Source organism: Zootoca vivipara, chromosome 7 (genome assembly GCF_963506605.1).
Source record: "Zootoca vivipara chromosome 7, rZooViv1.1, whole genome shotgun sequence".
NCBI lineage: Eukaryota > Metazoa > Chordata > Lepidosauria > Squamata > Lacertidae > Zootoca > Zootoca vivipara.
The window spans coordinates 16776371-16792899 of NC_083282.1; the positions used below are offsets into that span (position 1 = coordinate 16776371).

Sequence of the window (16529 nt, forward strand, 5' to 3'; positions counted from 1 at the left end):
CCGCTGCTACCGCTCTCGCTGGGCGAAGTGCTGGTCAGGATGACGGGGGGGGGGGAGACTCCCTGTAGAGAGTCCCCCTGACAGTAACCAACACAACACTTTCTGAATAGCCAGATACTCTGCTTTAACGCATATTGAGTTTTTTTTCTAAAGGAGCTGTTCAAATGTTCTTCATGCTACTAAACGCTTGTAAATTGAAACATTGTTAAGTAAAACATAATCTGTCCTTGATATTCGTAGCCCTCTGTATGAAGCTGAACTGCTAGCTGTACAATTGGGCCAAATTATTAGTGACACTACATTGAGCTGCGTGAACTTTAGTGGTTAAGCCTACTACCAAGCAGTAGCATGTTTCATATAAACAAAGAAGAAAATGCATTTGACAGTGTCTGTTTGCTAACAAGATGCAGGCATAGCTGCCAAGTTTTCCCTTTTCTCGCGAGGAAGCCTATTCAGCATAAGGGAAAATCCCTGTAAAAAAGGGATAACTTGGCAGCTATGGATGCAGGTCAACCCCAATTTTATATGTAACTTTTTCTTCTTCTTTCCAGTCTTTCACAATGACGGCAGAAGAGACAGTGAATGTAAAAGAAGCTGAAATAGTCAAGCTAATACTGGATTTTTTGAATTCAAGAAAACTTCATATCAGTATGTTGGCTCTGGAGAAAGAAAGTGGAGTAATTAATGGACTGTTCTCAGATGATATGCTTTTCTTAAGGTAGAAATGTTTATCATAGTATTAAGAATACTGTTTAAACAAAGCTCACATTTTTGTTGCTGTTGTTTAAACTTAGGTCCATGCTTTTAAATCAGGGGTCAGCAACCTTTTTCTGCCATGGGCTGGTTCACCGTCCCTCAGACCATGTGGTGGGCCGGACTATATTGGGGGGGGGATGAACGAATTCCTATGCCCCAACAAATAACCCAGACATGCATTTTAAATAAAAGGACACATTCTACTCATGTAAAAACACCCTGATTCATGGACCGTCTGCAGGCCAGATTGAGAAGGCAATTGGGCCACATCTGGTCCCCAGGCCTTATGTTGCCTACCCCTCCTTTAAATGCTTTGATCCATCTTGGGCTTTACAGTATCTTGACTGACTTGTTATGCATTTCTGTATGTATACTGAATGAAAGTGTAATGCTATTCCTGTAAGTATCTGAAACATGCATAAATACAATATGTATTATTAGATTATTGTCAGTTTACATTTTTGAGCCACCCAACTTTTACCAGATAATACTGTTCAGCACAAGGCAATACGAATTATATTGTATCCAGTTGTGACTTTCAGTCCTTTGATCCAGCAGACACCTTTGCTAACAGAAAGAGGAGGGTGACAATTTTATCTGACTTCCTGTAAAAAGGTTTTACTTTTATCTATTTAAATTAGTAAATAATCTTCTTAACTACTTTCTAAAGCATTGACTTTGTAATGCTGATTGGTCAGCTGCTGTAGTTGGGGGAAGGGATGTTTTGGTTAACTTAAAAAAATAAAATGAAAGTCCAACAGAATTCAATAGGTCTCTCTCTCTCTCTCTCTCTCTCTCTCTCTCTCTCTCTCTCTCTCTCTCTCTCTCTCTCAAGACAATTGATCCTTGATGGTCAGTGGGATGAGGTTCTTCAGTTCATCCAGCCTCTGGAGTGTATGGACAAATTTGATAAGAAAAGGTAAATTGATAGTAATTTTTCAATACCATGGCAGTGCCATTTATGCAACACAACAATTAAACATGCACTCAGCCTTCGTACAATTTCAGAACTGTTGCAGTGTCTATAGCTGCACTGCATTCTTCCTTACAAGCTTTTCTCAAATAAACTCTATAAGAATAACACATTTTCATCACAGCTCTCACTAAAATTCCATTACATAAGTAAAAACAAAATAACAGTGTTTGGATAAGCTCTCATAGTTAGGATTTGGGATAACAAGGGAACAATTATTAGAGAACCTTTTTGGTGCAGTGGGCTAGATCCTTATCTGTCCCTACCCGCATGGGCCAACTTTGACAGGTGAGCAGGAGAATCCACTCGTCAATCACCTAATGCCATGATGATGATTGACAGCTGGATTGGCCCACCCACCTGTCAAAGTCTGTTGCTTAGTGCTTCCTAGGCATCCAACAACCAGCTGGTTGTTAGGTGCTGGGGAACAGTAGCACAAGGGGCTTTGCTAGTTGTATACTCAGAGCTTCAGATACACTGAGTACAGGCTTGACCTTCAGCCCTGTTTTCTGCATGGATCAGCAGTGCAGCCAAGCTCCCCTCCCCATGGGGAACTGAGTTGCACAGCTGATCTGGCAGGCTTCAATTCAGCTGATGGGCCGTGGATTCAACTCTGCTTTCTGCAGGGATTGGCTACGTGATCAAGCTCCCCATGAAGAACTCTGTTACCCAACCAATCCAGCCACGCCTCTGCCTGCCATATGCCTGTTGTCACATATGAAGGAAGACTTGACTTGAGGGAAACATGGGGCTGTCCCAACATGTCACTGACCAAGGCACATGGGAGGCCACACTCTGAACTTTGTTTTCTTGACTGGGCAGGAACAGGGTGATTTGAAGGTGGGGGATATTGACATCAGTCCCTTGTCATGGTCAGATCACTTCCTGTTGAGATTTAGGCTGTCAGCACCTTTTCCCCTCCACAGAGGCAGGGGACCTATTAGGAAGCTCTGGCCTCAGAGGCTGATGGATCCAGTGGGATTCCAAACGGCTCTGGGAGGTTTTCCAGCTGATATGACTGGTGCCCCTGTCAAAGCCCTGACCGACCGCTGGAACACCCAAATGGCTCAGGCTATTGACATGATCGCTCCTGAGTGCCCTCTCCCACTTTGTGGAGCCCGTTTGGCCCCCTGGTATACTCCAGATCTTAGGGCGAGGAAAGAAGCTGGGAGACGGCTTGAAGACAAGTGGAGGAAAGATACGAATGAATGCAACCGAACACTGGTAAGGGATCATTATCGAGCCTTCCTAGTGCAGTGAAGGTAGAAAAGAAGGCATATTTTGCTGCCTCCATTGCATCCTCATTATGTCACCCAGCAGAACTTTTCCAGGTTGCATGGGGCCTTTTATAGGCCGGCTCAAAGGAGGTGATAGATCCAACTGCAGCTCTCTGTGACTTGTTTGCAAAGCATTTTGAGGATAAAATCGCTTGCATCCACCCAGACCCTGACTCTGCTGTTATAGCAGATGAATCTCATGGGGTGTCCAGAGCACAGTCTAGTCCTGTTGTGTTGGATGAGTTTCAGTTGGTAAGGTTCGAGGATGTGAACAAGATGCTTGGATCAGTCAGGGCGACCACTTGTGCTCTAGACCCTTGCCCTTCTTGGCTGGAAAAAAAACAGCAGGGAGGGAACAGCTTGCTGGGCCAGGGATGTGATCAGTGCCTCTTTATAAGAGGAAGTGTTCCCTGCCTGTTTGAGGGAGGCAGTGGTAAAACCACTCCTTTAGAAACCTTCCCTGGATTTGGAAAACCTAACTAACTGCCAGCCAGTTGCTAATTTCCCTTTCCTGAGCAAGGTTCTGGAGTGAGTGGTCGCAAACTAGATCCAGGCGCTTTTTGGAAGAAACTGATTTTCTGGATCCATTTCTCCATTTCAATCGGGGTTTAGGCCTGGTTTTGGCACAGAAACTGCTTTGGTTTTCCTGTATGATGTCCTCTGTCGTGAGAGAGAGACATGGGAAACATGTCCCTGTTAATTCTTCTCGACTTCTCAGCAACTTTCAATACCATCGACTATGGTATCCTTCTGGAATGACTGTCTGAACTAGTGGTGGGTGGCACCACTTTGTGTGGTTCCAGTCCTACTTGGATGGTCTTTCCCAGGGGGTGTTGCTTGGGGAATGCTTTTCAGCCCTGTGAAACCTTCAATGTAGGGTTCCGCAGGGCTAAATCCTATCCCCACATTGTTTAACATCTACATGAAACCGCTGGGTGGGGTTATCCAGAGGTTCGGAGTACGTTGTCAGCAGTATGCTGATGACACTCAGCTCTATTTCTCCTTTACATCTGCAGGTGAGGCAGTGGAAGTGCTGGACCAGTGTCTTGCCTCGGTAATGGACTGGATGAGAGCCAACAAACTGAAACTCAATCCAGATAAGACTGAGGCACTGTTAGTGGGTGGTTCCCTAGACCGGATGGGTGGGAGATCGCCTGCTCTTGATGGGGTTACACTTCCTCTGAAGCAGCAGGTTTGTAGCTCCAGGGGTACTCCTGGATTCTTTGCTGTCGGTCAAGGCTCAGGTGGCCCAGAGTGCCTTCCATCAGCTTCGGCTGGTGGCCCAGCTACAACCCTGTCTGGACAGGGATAGCCTAACTACTATTGTCTATGCTCTGGTAACCTCAAGGTTAGATTACTGCAATGCATTATATGTAGGGCTGCCTCTGAAGACAGTTCAGAAACTTCAGCTAGTGCAGAATTCAGCAGCTGGTTTGAGCATATTACACTGATCCTGGTCCAACTGCACTGACTACCAATTAGTTTCTGGGCCCAATTCAAAGGGCTGCTTTTGACATATAAGTCCTTAAATGGCTCAGGACCGCATTACTTCAAGGACTGCCTCTTTCTGTATGAACCTATCCAGACCCTGAGATCATCTTCTGAGGCCCTTCTTCATGTGCTTCCTCCTCGAGAGGTCTGGAGGGTGGCAACATGACAATGGGCCTTTTCTGCAGTGGCTCCCTGTCTGTGGAATGCTCTCCCCAGGGAAGTTCGCTTGATGCCTTCATTATGTACCTTTAGGCACTAGGCAAAAACGTTCCTTTTTAACCAGGTCTTTGGTTGATTTGATTAACATCCTATGCCCTTTTAAAATGTGGGGGTTTTTTGGGAGGGTTTTTTTTTGGGCTGTTGTTTTCATTTTGATTATATATTTTGTGGTTTCATATTTTGATTTTGTTCTGTGAACCGCCCTGAGGCCTCCGGGAATAGGGTGGTATATAAATTCAATAATACTGTAGTAATAATAATAATAATTAATAAACAGCCTTGTGGACCAAATTGAAACCCATGCATGCCTAAACCTTCCCCAACCCTGTGTTAGAACATGATCTTCCAAAAATTCAGGAACAGCAGTCCCAGTTAACTGCTATAATTTTGTACCAAAGTTCACATTAATTTACACAGTTACATCAGTTGTATTTCTGTTTTCTTGTGCATAGGTTTCGCTATATCATACTGCAGCAGAAGTTTCTAGAAGCCTTATGTGTAAACAACGCAATGTCTGCAGAAGATGAGCCTCAACATGTAAGCCTTGTGATCTAATCACAGCACTCTAGCTAAACATAAAATACAAATGTATTCTGCTTTTTAGAAGGCAGTCAAGTCTTTCTTAAAAGCTCATTTTCAAGTCTTACATTTTTGTTTTAAGAACTATAACGCAAGGATATCTGTGTAGAAAGTAAAAACTGAAGTTCACTTGATACAGTGATTCACAACCCATTATCGTGGGGCTGAACTGTGCCTTGTAAAATTAAGGTGCCAAGGTGGATAAATCTGGTGCTGAATGCAAGTTGGAGTAGGGGGGAAAGTGACCTAGGTAAAGGTAAAGGGACCCCTGACCATTAGGTCCAGTTGTGACCGACTCTGGGGTTGCGGTGCTCATCTCACATTATTGGCCGAGGGAGCCGGCGTACAGCTTCCAGGTCATGTGGCCAGCATGACAAAGCCGCTTCTGGCGAACCAGAGCAGCACACGGAAACACAGTTTACCTTCCGGCTGTAGCAGTACCTATTTATCTACCTGCACTTTGACGTGCTTTCGAACTGCTAGGTTGGCAGGAGCTGGGACCGAGCAACGGGAGCTCACCTTGTCGTAGGGATTCGAACCGCCGACCTTCTGATCGGCAAGCCCCAGGCTCTGTGGTTTAACCCACAGCATCACCTGCGTCCCTGAACTAGGTATCAAACCTTAATGTTTAAACAAACAGCACTTAAACCAAGATGTCTTAAACTTGACCTAGGAAACTATCTAGAAAACAAATTGTGCCAGCACTAAGTATCATAGAAAAATGTTTGATTGAACAGCATTTTATTGGCCACACAAGTTGTATTTTCATATGCGGGGAAAGATGACACTCATAAAACTGGAATTGATTATTAGTAGGTGAATAGCAAAGTAATTTATCTACCTGTATCTTTATGCAACTATGTATGATAAAACAACATTATTTTAGCCTTTAATAGGGGTACTCTTTTTTCCCCCAGTTGGAATTTACAATGAAAGAGGCTGTACAGTGCCTACATGCTCTGGAAGAATATTGTCCTTCTAAAGAAGACTATAGCAAACTGTGTTTACTTCTCACATTGCCTCGTCTGACCAACCATGCAGAATTCAAAGACTGGAACCCAAGCACTGCACGAGTTCACTGTTTTGAAGAGGCTTGCGTCATGGTAGCTGAGTTCATTCCTGCTGATAGAAAACTAAGTGAGGCTGGCTTTAAAGCAAGCAACAATCGTTTGTTTCAGCTTGTGATGAAGGGTCTATTGTATGAATGTTGTGTGGAGTTTTGTCAGAGTAAAGCAACAGGAGAAGAAATTACGGAGAGTGAAGTGTTGCTCGGCATTGACCTTTTATGTGGTAATGGGTGCGATGACTTGGATCTTAGTTTGTTGTCATGGCTTCAGAATCTGCCCTCTACTATTTTTTCTTGCGCTTTTGAACAAAAGATGCTTAATATTCATGTTGATAAACTCCTAAAACCTACAAAAGCCGCCTATGCTGACCTTTTGACTCCCCTCATCAGTAAACTTTCTCCTTACCCATCTTCACCCATGAGGAGACCTCAGTCTGCTGATGCTTACATGACCCGTTCCTTGAACCCTGCCTTGGATGGACTCTCCTGTGGATTGACAATTAATGAAAAACGCATCACAGATCTTGGGACAAAAACATCTCCCATGTCTCATTCCTTCGCTAACTTCCATTACCCAGGAGTGCAGAATCTTACTCGAAGTCTAATGTTAGAGAATACAGATTGCCACAGTATTTACGAAGAGTCACCAGAGCGGTAAGTTGCCCTTTACCACGCTAAGGCTGGATCTACACTGATCTAAAAAAAAACACTAAGAAAAGAAAAAGTTATACAGTGGTGCCTCGACTTACGAAGGTGATCCGTTCCGCGGCGCTCTTCGTAAGTCGAAGTCTTCGGTTGTCGAAGCGTTTTTGCACTTTGCGCATGTGCAGACCGCATTTGCCGCTTCTGCACAGGCGCAGACCGCGCGCGTGACGAAAAGACTTCCGGGTTTTCCGACTTCATAAGTCAAAACCTTCGGAAGTTGAGGCATTCGGATGTCGAGGTACCACTGTATAGCTCTTGATCCAGTTTTTTATTGACTGCTATACAGCGCCTCCTGGTGTCACACTTATATACTGCATTTATAATGTTATAACCCACCAGTATAGATTAGTCCTTAGTTACAATAAGAAACTGGTCTCCATTTTCTTAAACATTTGTGTTAACTTCTAATGCAGGGGTGGCTAACCTTTTTTGGTCTAAAGTCTGCATTCAGCTGCAGACAACTCTGGGCTTCAAACTAGCAGAGGATGCGTCAAAAAGTGGATATAGCTGCTTCTCTTTCTCTCTGTCTCACCCACCCACCCCTCTCCCCACACAGTCGATCCTGCTCCCTCTCTGCCCGTCAGATGATCAATTATTTTCTTTTTGCCACCACTGCCAAAATTAGTAGGGTCATAAGAAAATCAGGAAAAAATGGCTTAGGGGACCAGATTAGGCCCCTGAACTGTGGGATAGTCACCTCTGGTTGTAATGGTAATAGGATCTAGTGGTGTCTAAATAGTGCCATCAATGTACATGTGAACTTGTATGTTAGAACTAAGGAAAATAGGTCCTGCCTTGAGCAGGATACACTATAAAAATTTACATGGAAGAGGTGATATAGGTGAGGATAACAGGAAGAATGTTCTTTAAAGTTTGGTTTCAGTAGGAAATAAGATTAATTGTATTCAGTTTTTCCACAAGAGAACTTGTAATTGCTGCCTTTCAAAATATATATAAAAATATTGGTATTATGAATCTATGAATCACCTTTCATATGCATCCCAAGGTGATTTGCAACCATACATTAAAGCATGCTCAATATAAGTAAATTCTTCAGTTTAGTTGGATATGAACCTTGGGTATCTTGCATACAGAGTTCAAGGTGCTGATAAAATATCAGAGAGGTAGCTGGAAGATGCAGTATTGAATGTTGATGAGTCGATACACACACAGTCCAGTAGCACCTTAGAGACCAACTAAGTTTGTTCTGGGTATAAGCTTTCGTGTGTATGCACACTTCTAAGATGAAACTGTTTGTTATTTATGTGCTGCCAAAACTTCCTGAGGCTGTTTTGTTCTGTTTTATGATATATTTATTTGTGTTTTTAATAGTGTTAAAACCAGGGCTGACACATGCTGAGGCTACTGAACAGATGGCTGAGTCTCTTAAACGATCTCTGCCAAACTTTCTGTAGGCATGTTAGAATCTAGTTGGGACTTTTGTGGGCCACTTAAAAATAGAGTGCATCAGCCTTATTAGTAATCTATATGTTGTGCCTTGATGGGTCTTCTCCTGTTGCTGATACTTTTTTGTCTTAAAGGATCTTCACATGACTTTTCTAGCCCTAGTGGGGCATTTCACTTAGTGCTCACCCACACTTTGTTTGTCCCACACCTAGAAAGCATAGGTCTGATTAGTTTTCTGCTTTTCCCCACCACTTTCCCCATGAAAATCAACTCTTTACTGCTGAATCGGTGCAAACGTCAATCCATGTGTAAACTGAATTACTTTTGCTCCAGTTAATTGGTGGAGTGGGTTTTCAGGGAGAAAGCATCAGGACAAGTGGAAGTATCGACAAGTCTTACTTTCTTTTAGTTCCTTCTGGACCTCTCACAATAACATTTGCTCCTGCACTAGATTGTTCATCTTCTTTGAGAGATATTGCTTCCCTTAGTTTGCTATGGGTCTTGAGCCACGTGGCAAACTCCAATTCCCTCTGCTATTTTCAGGGGAACACATTTTGCCAGTTGTTGTCTTGAGAGATAGTAAAGCTCAGTTCCTACCCCCCCTACTTTTACTTTTTAAAGTCCAGAATGTTAAAACATTTTATATATGTCACTTTCTTTGTCACCCAGCTTTTCTGTGAGACCAGTGAAGGACTGTGAGCATGGAGGGAAGTGTTGCTATCATAGTTGTGGAAAGATTTTTTTCTGGCCTAAGTTTGGGAAATGGTTAGCATGTATTTAAATCATGAGTATCTGTATATATCAGATGTATTTTGAAAATGGTTTAACATAAAAGAAGACTTTAAACCCTTTTTCCTGGTCCCTGTATCCATGAAAGATGTGACACGCCAGTGGATCCCCAGCCCTTGTCAGGCAGTGAGACTGTGTGCCAGAACTCAGTTCCAGAAAAAGAGCCAGCAAATGGAACACAGTATCAAGGACTATCCAAGCAAGAAAAAAATGAGGTAATGGAATATTTTTGCTTCCACCTAATAAAGGGCCTTTGAATTTTCCTGTTTTGTTTGGTAATGACAAAATGCATACTGTAGTGCTCACTTCGGCAGCTCATATGCCATGCGTACTATAATGGGAACTCTTATGCAACGTGATTTTTTTGAAGCTTGCTTTTCTATAGCAAGCATGCTTACTGTGCATTCTGCATACTTATTTCTTGATTCATCTAAAAAGTGTGTGAATGTGTCCCTCTGTAAGATACTCTATTGGTTGCCATATAAATGTAAAAAGGGGTCTGTGGGGTCCCAAATATATTTATGCAGCAATTTTATTTCATGGCACGCAGTCCCGGTATTTAGAAGTAGATTTGTGTGGATGTTTTTATTATGATTATTATTTTTAATTTATTTTTCTTTAAAAATTTCTTGGTTTAAAAAAGTACGTCTTGTCTCTTTTTCTTTCTTTTTAAAATTTTTATTTTGTGTGGATGTTTTGATGTTTTTGCTTACGCACTCTCTCCAGGGTATATAGAAGAAAATGTCATTATGGGGGGAAACCATTCCTACAATTTATAACACAATGGGTAGGATCAAGGGGAGAATAATGCTTTGCAACCCTCCTTGTCATTTCAGGCTTGTGCATCTGTTCCAAAGTCTCCCATGAGGGTTGGGGAGGGGTTATAGTGAGAAGGGGATCAATGAATCTCTGCTCACAAAGGTGCATCTGCTGCTTTAGCCAATTTCACCCCTCCTGCTGAAATCACCCTTGAGCTCTTCCTCACACTATTCCAGAGGGTCCCACCATAGTCAGGGGCAGCTTTTCAGGAGCTCCGGTCATGGTGTGGGAGGAATTAAGAAACCTCCAATTCTTGATCCAGTCCATTGTGATAAAACCTTTTCAGAAGTTCAGCCCTCCACTGAAATCCAGAAAACTTCTCTTCTTTAGAAACTCAGTACTGCTATTTAAAAAATTCCTGCTCTTTTATGAGGGCTGAGATGTGGCACAGCACAGCACAAGAGGGATGTCTTCCTCTCAGTCTTCTTTTTAAAACCAGCCAACCAATGGGGAGCAGGGAGCCACAGAACCAGACAAAGCATCCAATTTGCCTCCATGCTCCAAAGCTAGTTCTGTTTTGGAACTACGTAGCATTAGGACTTCATGCCTGTTGTTTGTTGAAGCTTGCCTGCTCGCAGAACAGAGTGAGATAGAAGTTGTGACTGTGGCATATAAGCAGACCTGCCATTAATTTGGGAAAGAATATAGGACAACATGTGTTCTTGGTATGCTTGGTGAGGTTGCAATGTTCTTTGTAACATTTTTGCAAAATGTTTATTCCCACTCCATTCAGTATCTACCTTTACAAAGCAATAAATTTTAAAATTTGGTCGCCTTGATCAAAATTTTGAGCTGGCAAGTGAACACAAAGTATGTGGCAACAACAAATGTAGAAATGTGTTTCCTTTGTTGTCTAGTCATGGGAGATTTCCATTTAAAATCAAATTATGCATTCTAGAATTTTGTTCATCATTTTTAAAGCCTTTATGTTATGTTGTTGTTTTTTTAAAAAAACACTTTCAGTAAGTTTACAGGCATGTCTGCATGTTTTCCAGGTGAGTCTTTTAGCAGGTAAAAGACAGAATGAGCATACACCACCAAATGTTTAATGCTATGTTACACTTAAGTAAAGAGCCGTTGCTTTTTTTTCCTGCCTCTGGTAATGTAAATTTTTATTGGAGTGGTGATAAAGAACTGTAATGAGAATGGCGATGTCTAAGCTTTTATTTATGTCCAATCTTATTTAGCTTCGTGATTCAGCAGACCAATTTCAGGAATATTACCGACAGCGATTACGATACCAGCAGCACTTAGAACAGAAGGAGCAACAGCGACAACTATATCAGCAAATGTTATTAGAAGGAGGGGTAAACCAGGAGGATGGTTCAGATGCACAGCAAAATCTTACAGAGCAGTTTCTTAACAGGTTGGCTATGATATCTTTGTGGTTTTCAGGCTATGATTTGTTCAATAGCAAAGACTACAATCTTAGCCTTACTCTAGAGTCAATGGAATTTACTTTGAAATAAATGATGACAGTCGCTAAAAAGAATATTTTCAAATCTGATTATAATTTTCAGTATAATTTTGTTATAAAATGACTTTCACAGTAAATTCCCCAGCATCTGCTGATAGGATGTGATGACATTCTTTTTGTATTAATTTGTTGCCTTTCTTAATTCCTATTAACCAAATACCATATTGGTGACAACATTACATTGAATGTAATAGTAATTATGCTTTCATAGCTCTTCGTTTATGTTTTTTTAATGTATTCTGCAGGTCTGTTCAGAAGTTGGGGGAGTTAAATATGGGAATTGACAATCTGGGAAATGATGTGCAAACACTAAACCAGCATTGCAGTGGCAACAAAGGAACTGTATCCATCCTTCCAGATTCTAGTCAGAGAACAGCAAATGCTAATGTACAGTTCAGTACAAGCACACCTCAGAAACTTGGGTCCACTAATCAGATACCCTCTCTTGAAGAATCACCTGTCCATGGAAATAAAATGTAAGTACTTGGAATACTCTTGTGCATGTCAGTGCTACTTCTGAACTAAGATTAATAATATGCAGATCAATTTGATGTGCCACCCTCACAACATATTATGCCTTGCTCAGTCATTTGGTAGAATACTTTGGACTGTATCCAGAGCAGCAGCAGTGGAGTTTCCTCCCTGGTGCAGCAGCACTTACGTTTCCTCTCCTCCTCATCCGCACCACCAAAATCTTCCCTGGAGCTGATCTGGAGGCTGCACACAGGGAGTTGCTGAAGAGAGGAGGGGAACGTTCATTTCTGCTACCCCACATCTCTTGCACCAGCAAAATACGAGTAATGGATATCACCCATCCCAAATTTGGATAATTTTTTTACAAGTAAACATACAAGTAACAAGTGAACATTCATTTCCTGGAGTGTTTTCAGTCTATTTGTGCCAGTTGGAATCCATTCACTGGTTGGCTATGATCTAATCCGGTGATGAGGCAGGAGAACATAGAATTCTGGGAGGTGGGTCTCTCTCTCAGTTTTTTCTCTCCTGCCTGAAGAAGCAGTTTGCAGAGCCTCTTCTCAAAGTCTGTTAGTGGTCAGTATACCTTTCTGTCAGCCTTGCTCTCTCCCTTCAGCAGCCACTCCTCTTTCTCTCTTTTCAACTGTCTGCCCCGATATTGACTGCTTTGGCTTAATCCGTTTTTATTTACCCCTCCTCTAATTTAACGGGCTTTTTTTTCCTCATGCAATTGGTGCCCCATTCCTGACCTGTCTGTTCCCCTGAATAAGAAAAACACACAAAGCCCCACAAAAACCTACTTTCCCCTCCCTGGACTGTTCCGTCAGACAGGGTTAAAAATCATAGTTACATAATCGTCTGTTGGGGCCCACAACAGTTCTAACTGCCACTCACCATATTCAGTAGACTGGGCTTTGTCATCTGCACTGGCTTTCACTGTATTTCTGGACCCGATTCAAGGTGCTGTTGTTAACTTTTTAAATACCTAAATAGCTTGGGGCTAGGCTACCTGAAGGACTGTCCTCTGAAGAGCGGGCAATCTCCAGGTGTGCCCATCAGATGGGGAGAAGTGGGGAGGGAGGGCTTTTTCAGTTGTGGTACATTCAGGGCTGGTGCTAGGGTTTTTTGCGCCCTAGGCGAGATCACCTTCTGGCGCCCCGCCCCCCCAATTAATATAAAATATAAAATAAAATAAAAATAGAAAATAAAATAATAAATAAATAAAAATAGAAAATAGAAAAAAATAAAAATAGAAAATAGAAAAAATAAAATAGTAGAAAAATAAAAATAAAAATAAAACAAAAAACAGCTGAGAGGGCCCTGGGGCCACCTCCACTGCAGCTGTTGAGCGGCTTCAGGCCGCTCTCCGGAGGCACTCACGTGCCTTGGGATAGCGGCCTGAAGCCGCTCAACAGTGACAGGCGCAGTGGAGGCGGCCCCAGGCAGTACCGGTGGGCGGCGGGCAGGCTGGCCAGCATCCCCTCCATTTTGGCGCCCTAGGCAGCTGCCAATTCGCCTAAATAGATGCACCAGCCCTGGGTACATTGGTGCCTTCACCAGAGAAGTTTGTCTGATGTTTGCTTGTGTCTTTGGTGCCAGGTGGGGATCTTTTTAATTATACAGTTTTCGTGTGTATCTGTTTTATACTGAATTTATAATGGTTTTGTGAGCGTTGCATTGATATTTTCTTATGTATTTGGTTCATAACTTTTGTGAACTGTTCAGAGAACTTTGTTGATGAGCAGTACAGAAAAGCATTAATTATTTAGTCTACCTGAACCTATTACTAAAGATAAAATACATAAAACAGAATAAAATACATTACACAGTTATCCGTCAGATAAGAGTTTGCAACCCTGAAGAATTTAACTCATCATCCCCACAAACTTTTCTCCTTAAAATTGCTACAGTGGTACTCTACTTACGAATAACTCTACTTATGAATGTTTCTACTTACGAACCGAGCTCCGTCCGCCATCTTGGATGCAGTTTAGATAGGATTTTTTCTACTTATGAATTTTTAGATAGGGTTGCTTCGACTTATGAATGCATTCCTTTGGGATTCAACTTACATTTTTTTCGACTTACGAATGTGTGTTCGGAACGCATTAAATTCGTAAGTAGAGGTACCACTGTACTTTAAAAGCAAAACAGGCCACTTTTTCAGAGGTCCAGGGGAACTTGTCCCGCCCCCCAAAGTTAGTCAAATACTTAAACTGTTTAATTATATGAACATAGCTGCTTTTAAGTCCTCGTGGCTTGGGCAAACCAGTAAGTAGTGGGCAAGTATTTAGGCAGATTACCTCCATGTGCACAAACTCTCTTCATAGGGCATTCCTCAAGAGTGTCCTTCAATTATGGCAGCACATAAAAATACCTTCAATAATTACTCTAGAATTTGAAGGTGTCAGTTTATTGCTAAATAACCATCAACAGACAATTATATATTTACATTTGTTGCTTGATTTAGAAGAAGAAAGGAAAGGAGAAGAATGGAGGGCAGCACCAAGAAAGCAAGGGGATGAGGAAGCAGAGGAAGGTGACATGGGTGTAAATAACAGGGAAAGTTGCATTTATATTTGAATTTAAATTTTGTGTATCAAAACAGAATACCAGAGCATGGTGCCGTTCCAGCACAACAAGAAGATTCTCCAGGGAATTTAACAAGAGCAAGTGGTGATGAGGTAGGACTCAATAGCATCTTGCATTACAATGAAAAGGCTCAATCCTTTTTAAAAATAAGTTTTATTGTTGTTCTTTTCAAAATGTAAAAAAATGACAGGTAAACAATAAGAAACTGTACAGTGCAATGGTAGAGTACCCCAAAATATAGTCCTAGTTAGTCTTACTACCAATCACTTGGACATCAAGAACAGATATAACTGTGGAATATCTCAAAAAATGACAATCCCATATTTAAGACTCATGCTAGGTACCCTTTCCATAAGGCTTCATGTGTCTCAGAAAATTACTGTTTTTATTCACATAACTAATAAAAGGAAACTAAAATATATTAAAAGTATGTTTTGTAGTACCTGACCTTTTAAATTAGTGTTTTCATTTCGCACAAAAATGTTAAAGCTATACACTAGCTAGAACATGACTGTCTCATGCTTATCCCATGCATTTAAGATGGATGCAACTTGAACTTCTTGTCCAGGCTACCTAAATGCCAGTTTGTATAATCATGTCACTGTTGCAAGATTAGGGCTGGTGCAAATATAGAATTCATTATCATTATTTTTGTAAGTCCACAAATGTCCTAAATGTGAGTTCCTTATCATACTTGTATTCTGCCACATAGTACACACAGGTCCCACTTTCTGAACAGAGTGCAGGGGAGCGTTCACATAATGTGCTTATGATTTCAATTATTTCCTATGGCAACATTTCTAATCTGCGATTTGTCCGTTGTCTGTCCCTCCCTCCCTCCCTCCCTCCCTCCCTCCCTCCCTCCCTCCCTCCCTCCCTCCCCATGGTTTCTGCCTGAAACTGCTTCAACTAATCAGCAAAAGCCAAACAAAGGAAAAGTTGATTTGTGCAATATTTCCCCAGTTTGTCCAATCCCTCTCCTTTCCTCCATGGTTTCTGCCCTAAATGGCTGCTGCCAGCCAGCAAAATAAATGCAAGTACTGTAAGGAAGTGTGCAAACTCTGGCTGTTCAGATATCTGAATCAGCTGTTCGTGTAGTGAGGTTTGGGTATACTTTTTGTGTTTAGATAACTGAGATTTCGGATAATGAACATTCCAGTATCAAAACCTGCGTATAGTGTAGTATAGTGTTAACCCAGTGACACAGTACAAGTATTGCAGTGTTTAGAAGCACACCAGCTAAATATCTCATTTACATAGACTCCACCCCAGTGAAGGTGAAAATTTACCCTTAGTTTTTACATCCAGAATTCTAAATGTAGTGTGTTCCCCATGCATCAAAATTGTTGGGGGTAGCATTATATCATAATGTGTTGGAGATGTGGGAAATACTTGGACAACTGTAGAGAGTTTAAGTTTTGGCTTTCAGTACTGACCCTTTCTCAGTTTCACAAATCATGGTTTATGAATCCCTGAACTATTGCCCAAACCAGGTGTTCTTTTCATACTTCTTATGTTGAGTTGATATGCAACCTTTTCCTAATACTAGAATAATATCATGTATGGCATTCTAGTTGTACAGAACTTTGGAGAAATAGTCACTTGTATTGTAACTTTTAACACAACAGGATGACAAATCAAAAAAGCAATTCATTTGTGTCAATACCCTAGAAGATACACAAGCTGTCAGAGCTGTGGCTTTTCATCCAAGTGGCACCCTTTATGCTGTTGGCTCAAATTCTAAAACTTTAAGGGTATGTGCTTATCCAGAACTCCAGGAATCAAGGTATGAGTAATTATTGGTTGTTAATCTCTCTCTCATCAGTTATGTCTGACATTTGTATCCATTTCTGCTCTGCTTTTCTGTCCCTCATTTTCTCCATTTATTTTTTATCATGTCATTGA

The 16529-nt window shown here is 41.6% G+C and overlaps 1 protein-coding gene across 5 annotated transcripts in view; it reads left to right on the forward strand.

The window, feature by feature from the left end:
* WDR47 (WD repeat domain 47) overlaps positions 1-16529 on the forward strand; it is a 41561-nt gene that overhangs the window by 13472 nt on the left and 11560 nt on the right. For 3 of the 5 annotated variants that reach the window (XM_035123205.2, XM_035123207.2, XM_035123206.2), the window contains exons 2-10: positions 552-718; positions 1592-1675; positions 5169-5253; positions 6213-7015; positions 9351-9477; positions 11269-11447; positions 11804-12034; positions 14641-14716; positions 16253-16410. In XM_035123205.2, the coding sequence (XP_034979096.1) occupies positions 561-718; positions 1592-1675; positions 5169-5253; positions 6213-7015; positions 9351-9477; positions 11269-11447; positions 11804-12034; positions 14641-14716; positions 16253-16410 (1901 nt within the window). In that variant the 5' untranslated portion in view covers positions 552-560. Of the gene's footprint in view, positions 1-551; positions 719-1591; positions 1676-4022; positions 4199-5168; positions 5254-6212; positions 7016-9350; positions 9478-11268; positions 11448-11803; positions 12035-14640; positions 14717-16252; positions 16411-16529 lie in introns of those variants that run through there. The other 2 variants (XM_035123209.2, XM_060276686.1) reach the window with 2 other exon arrangements.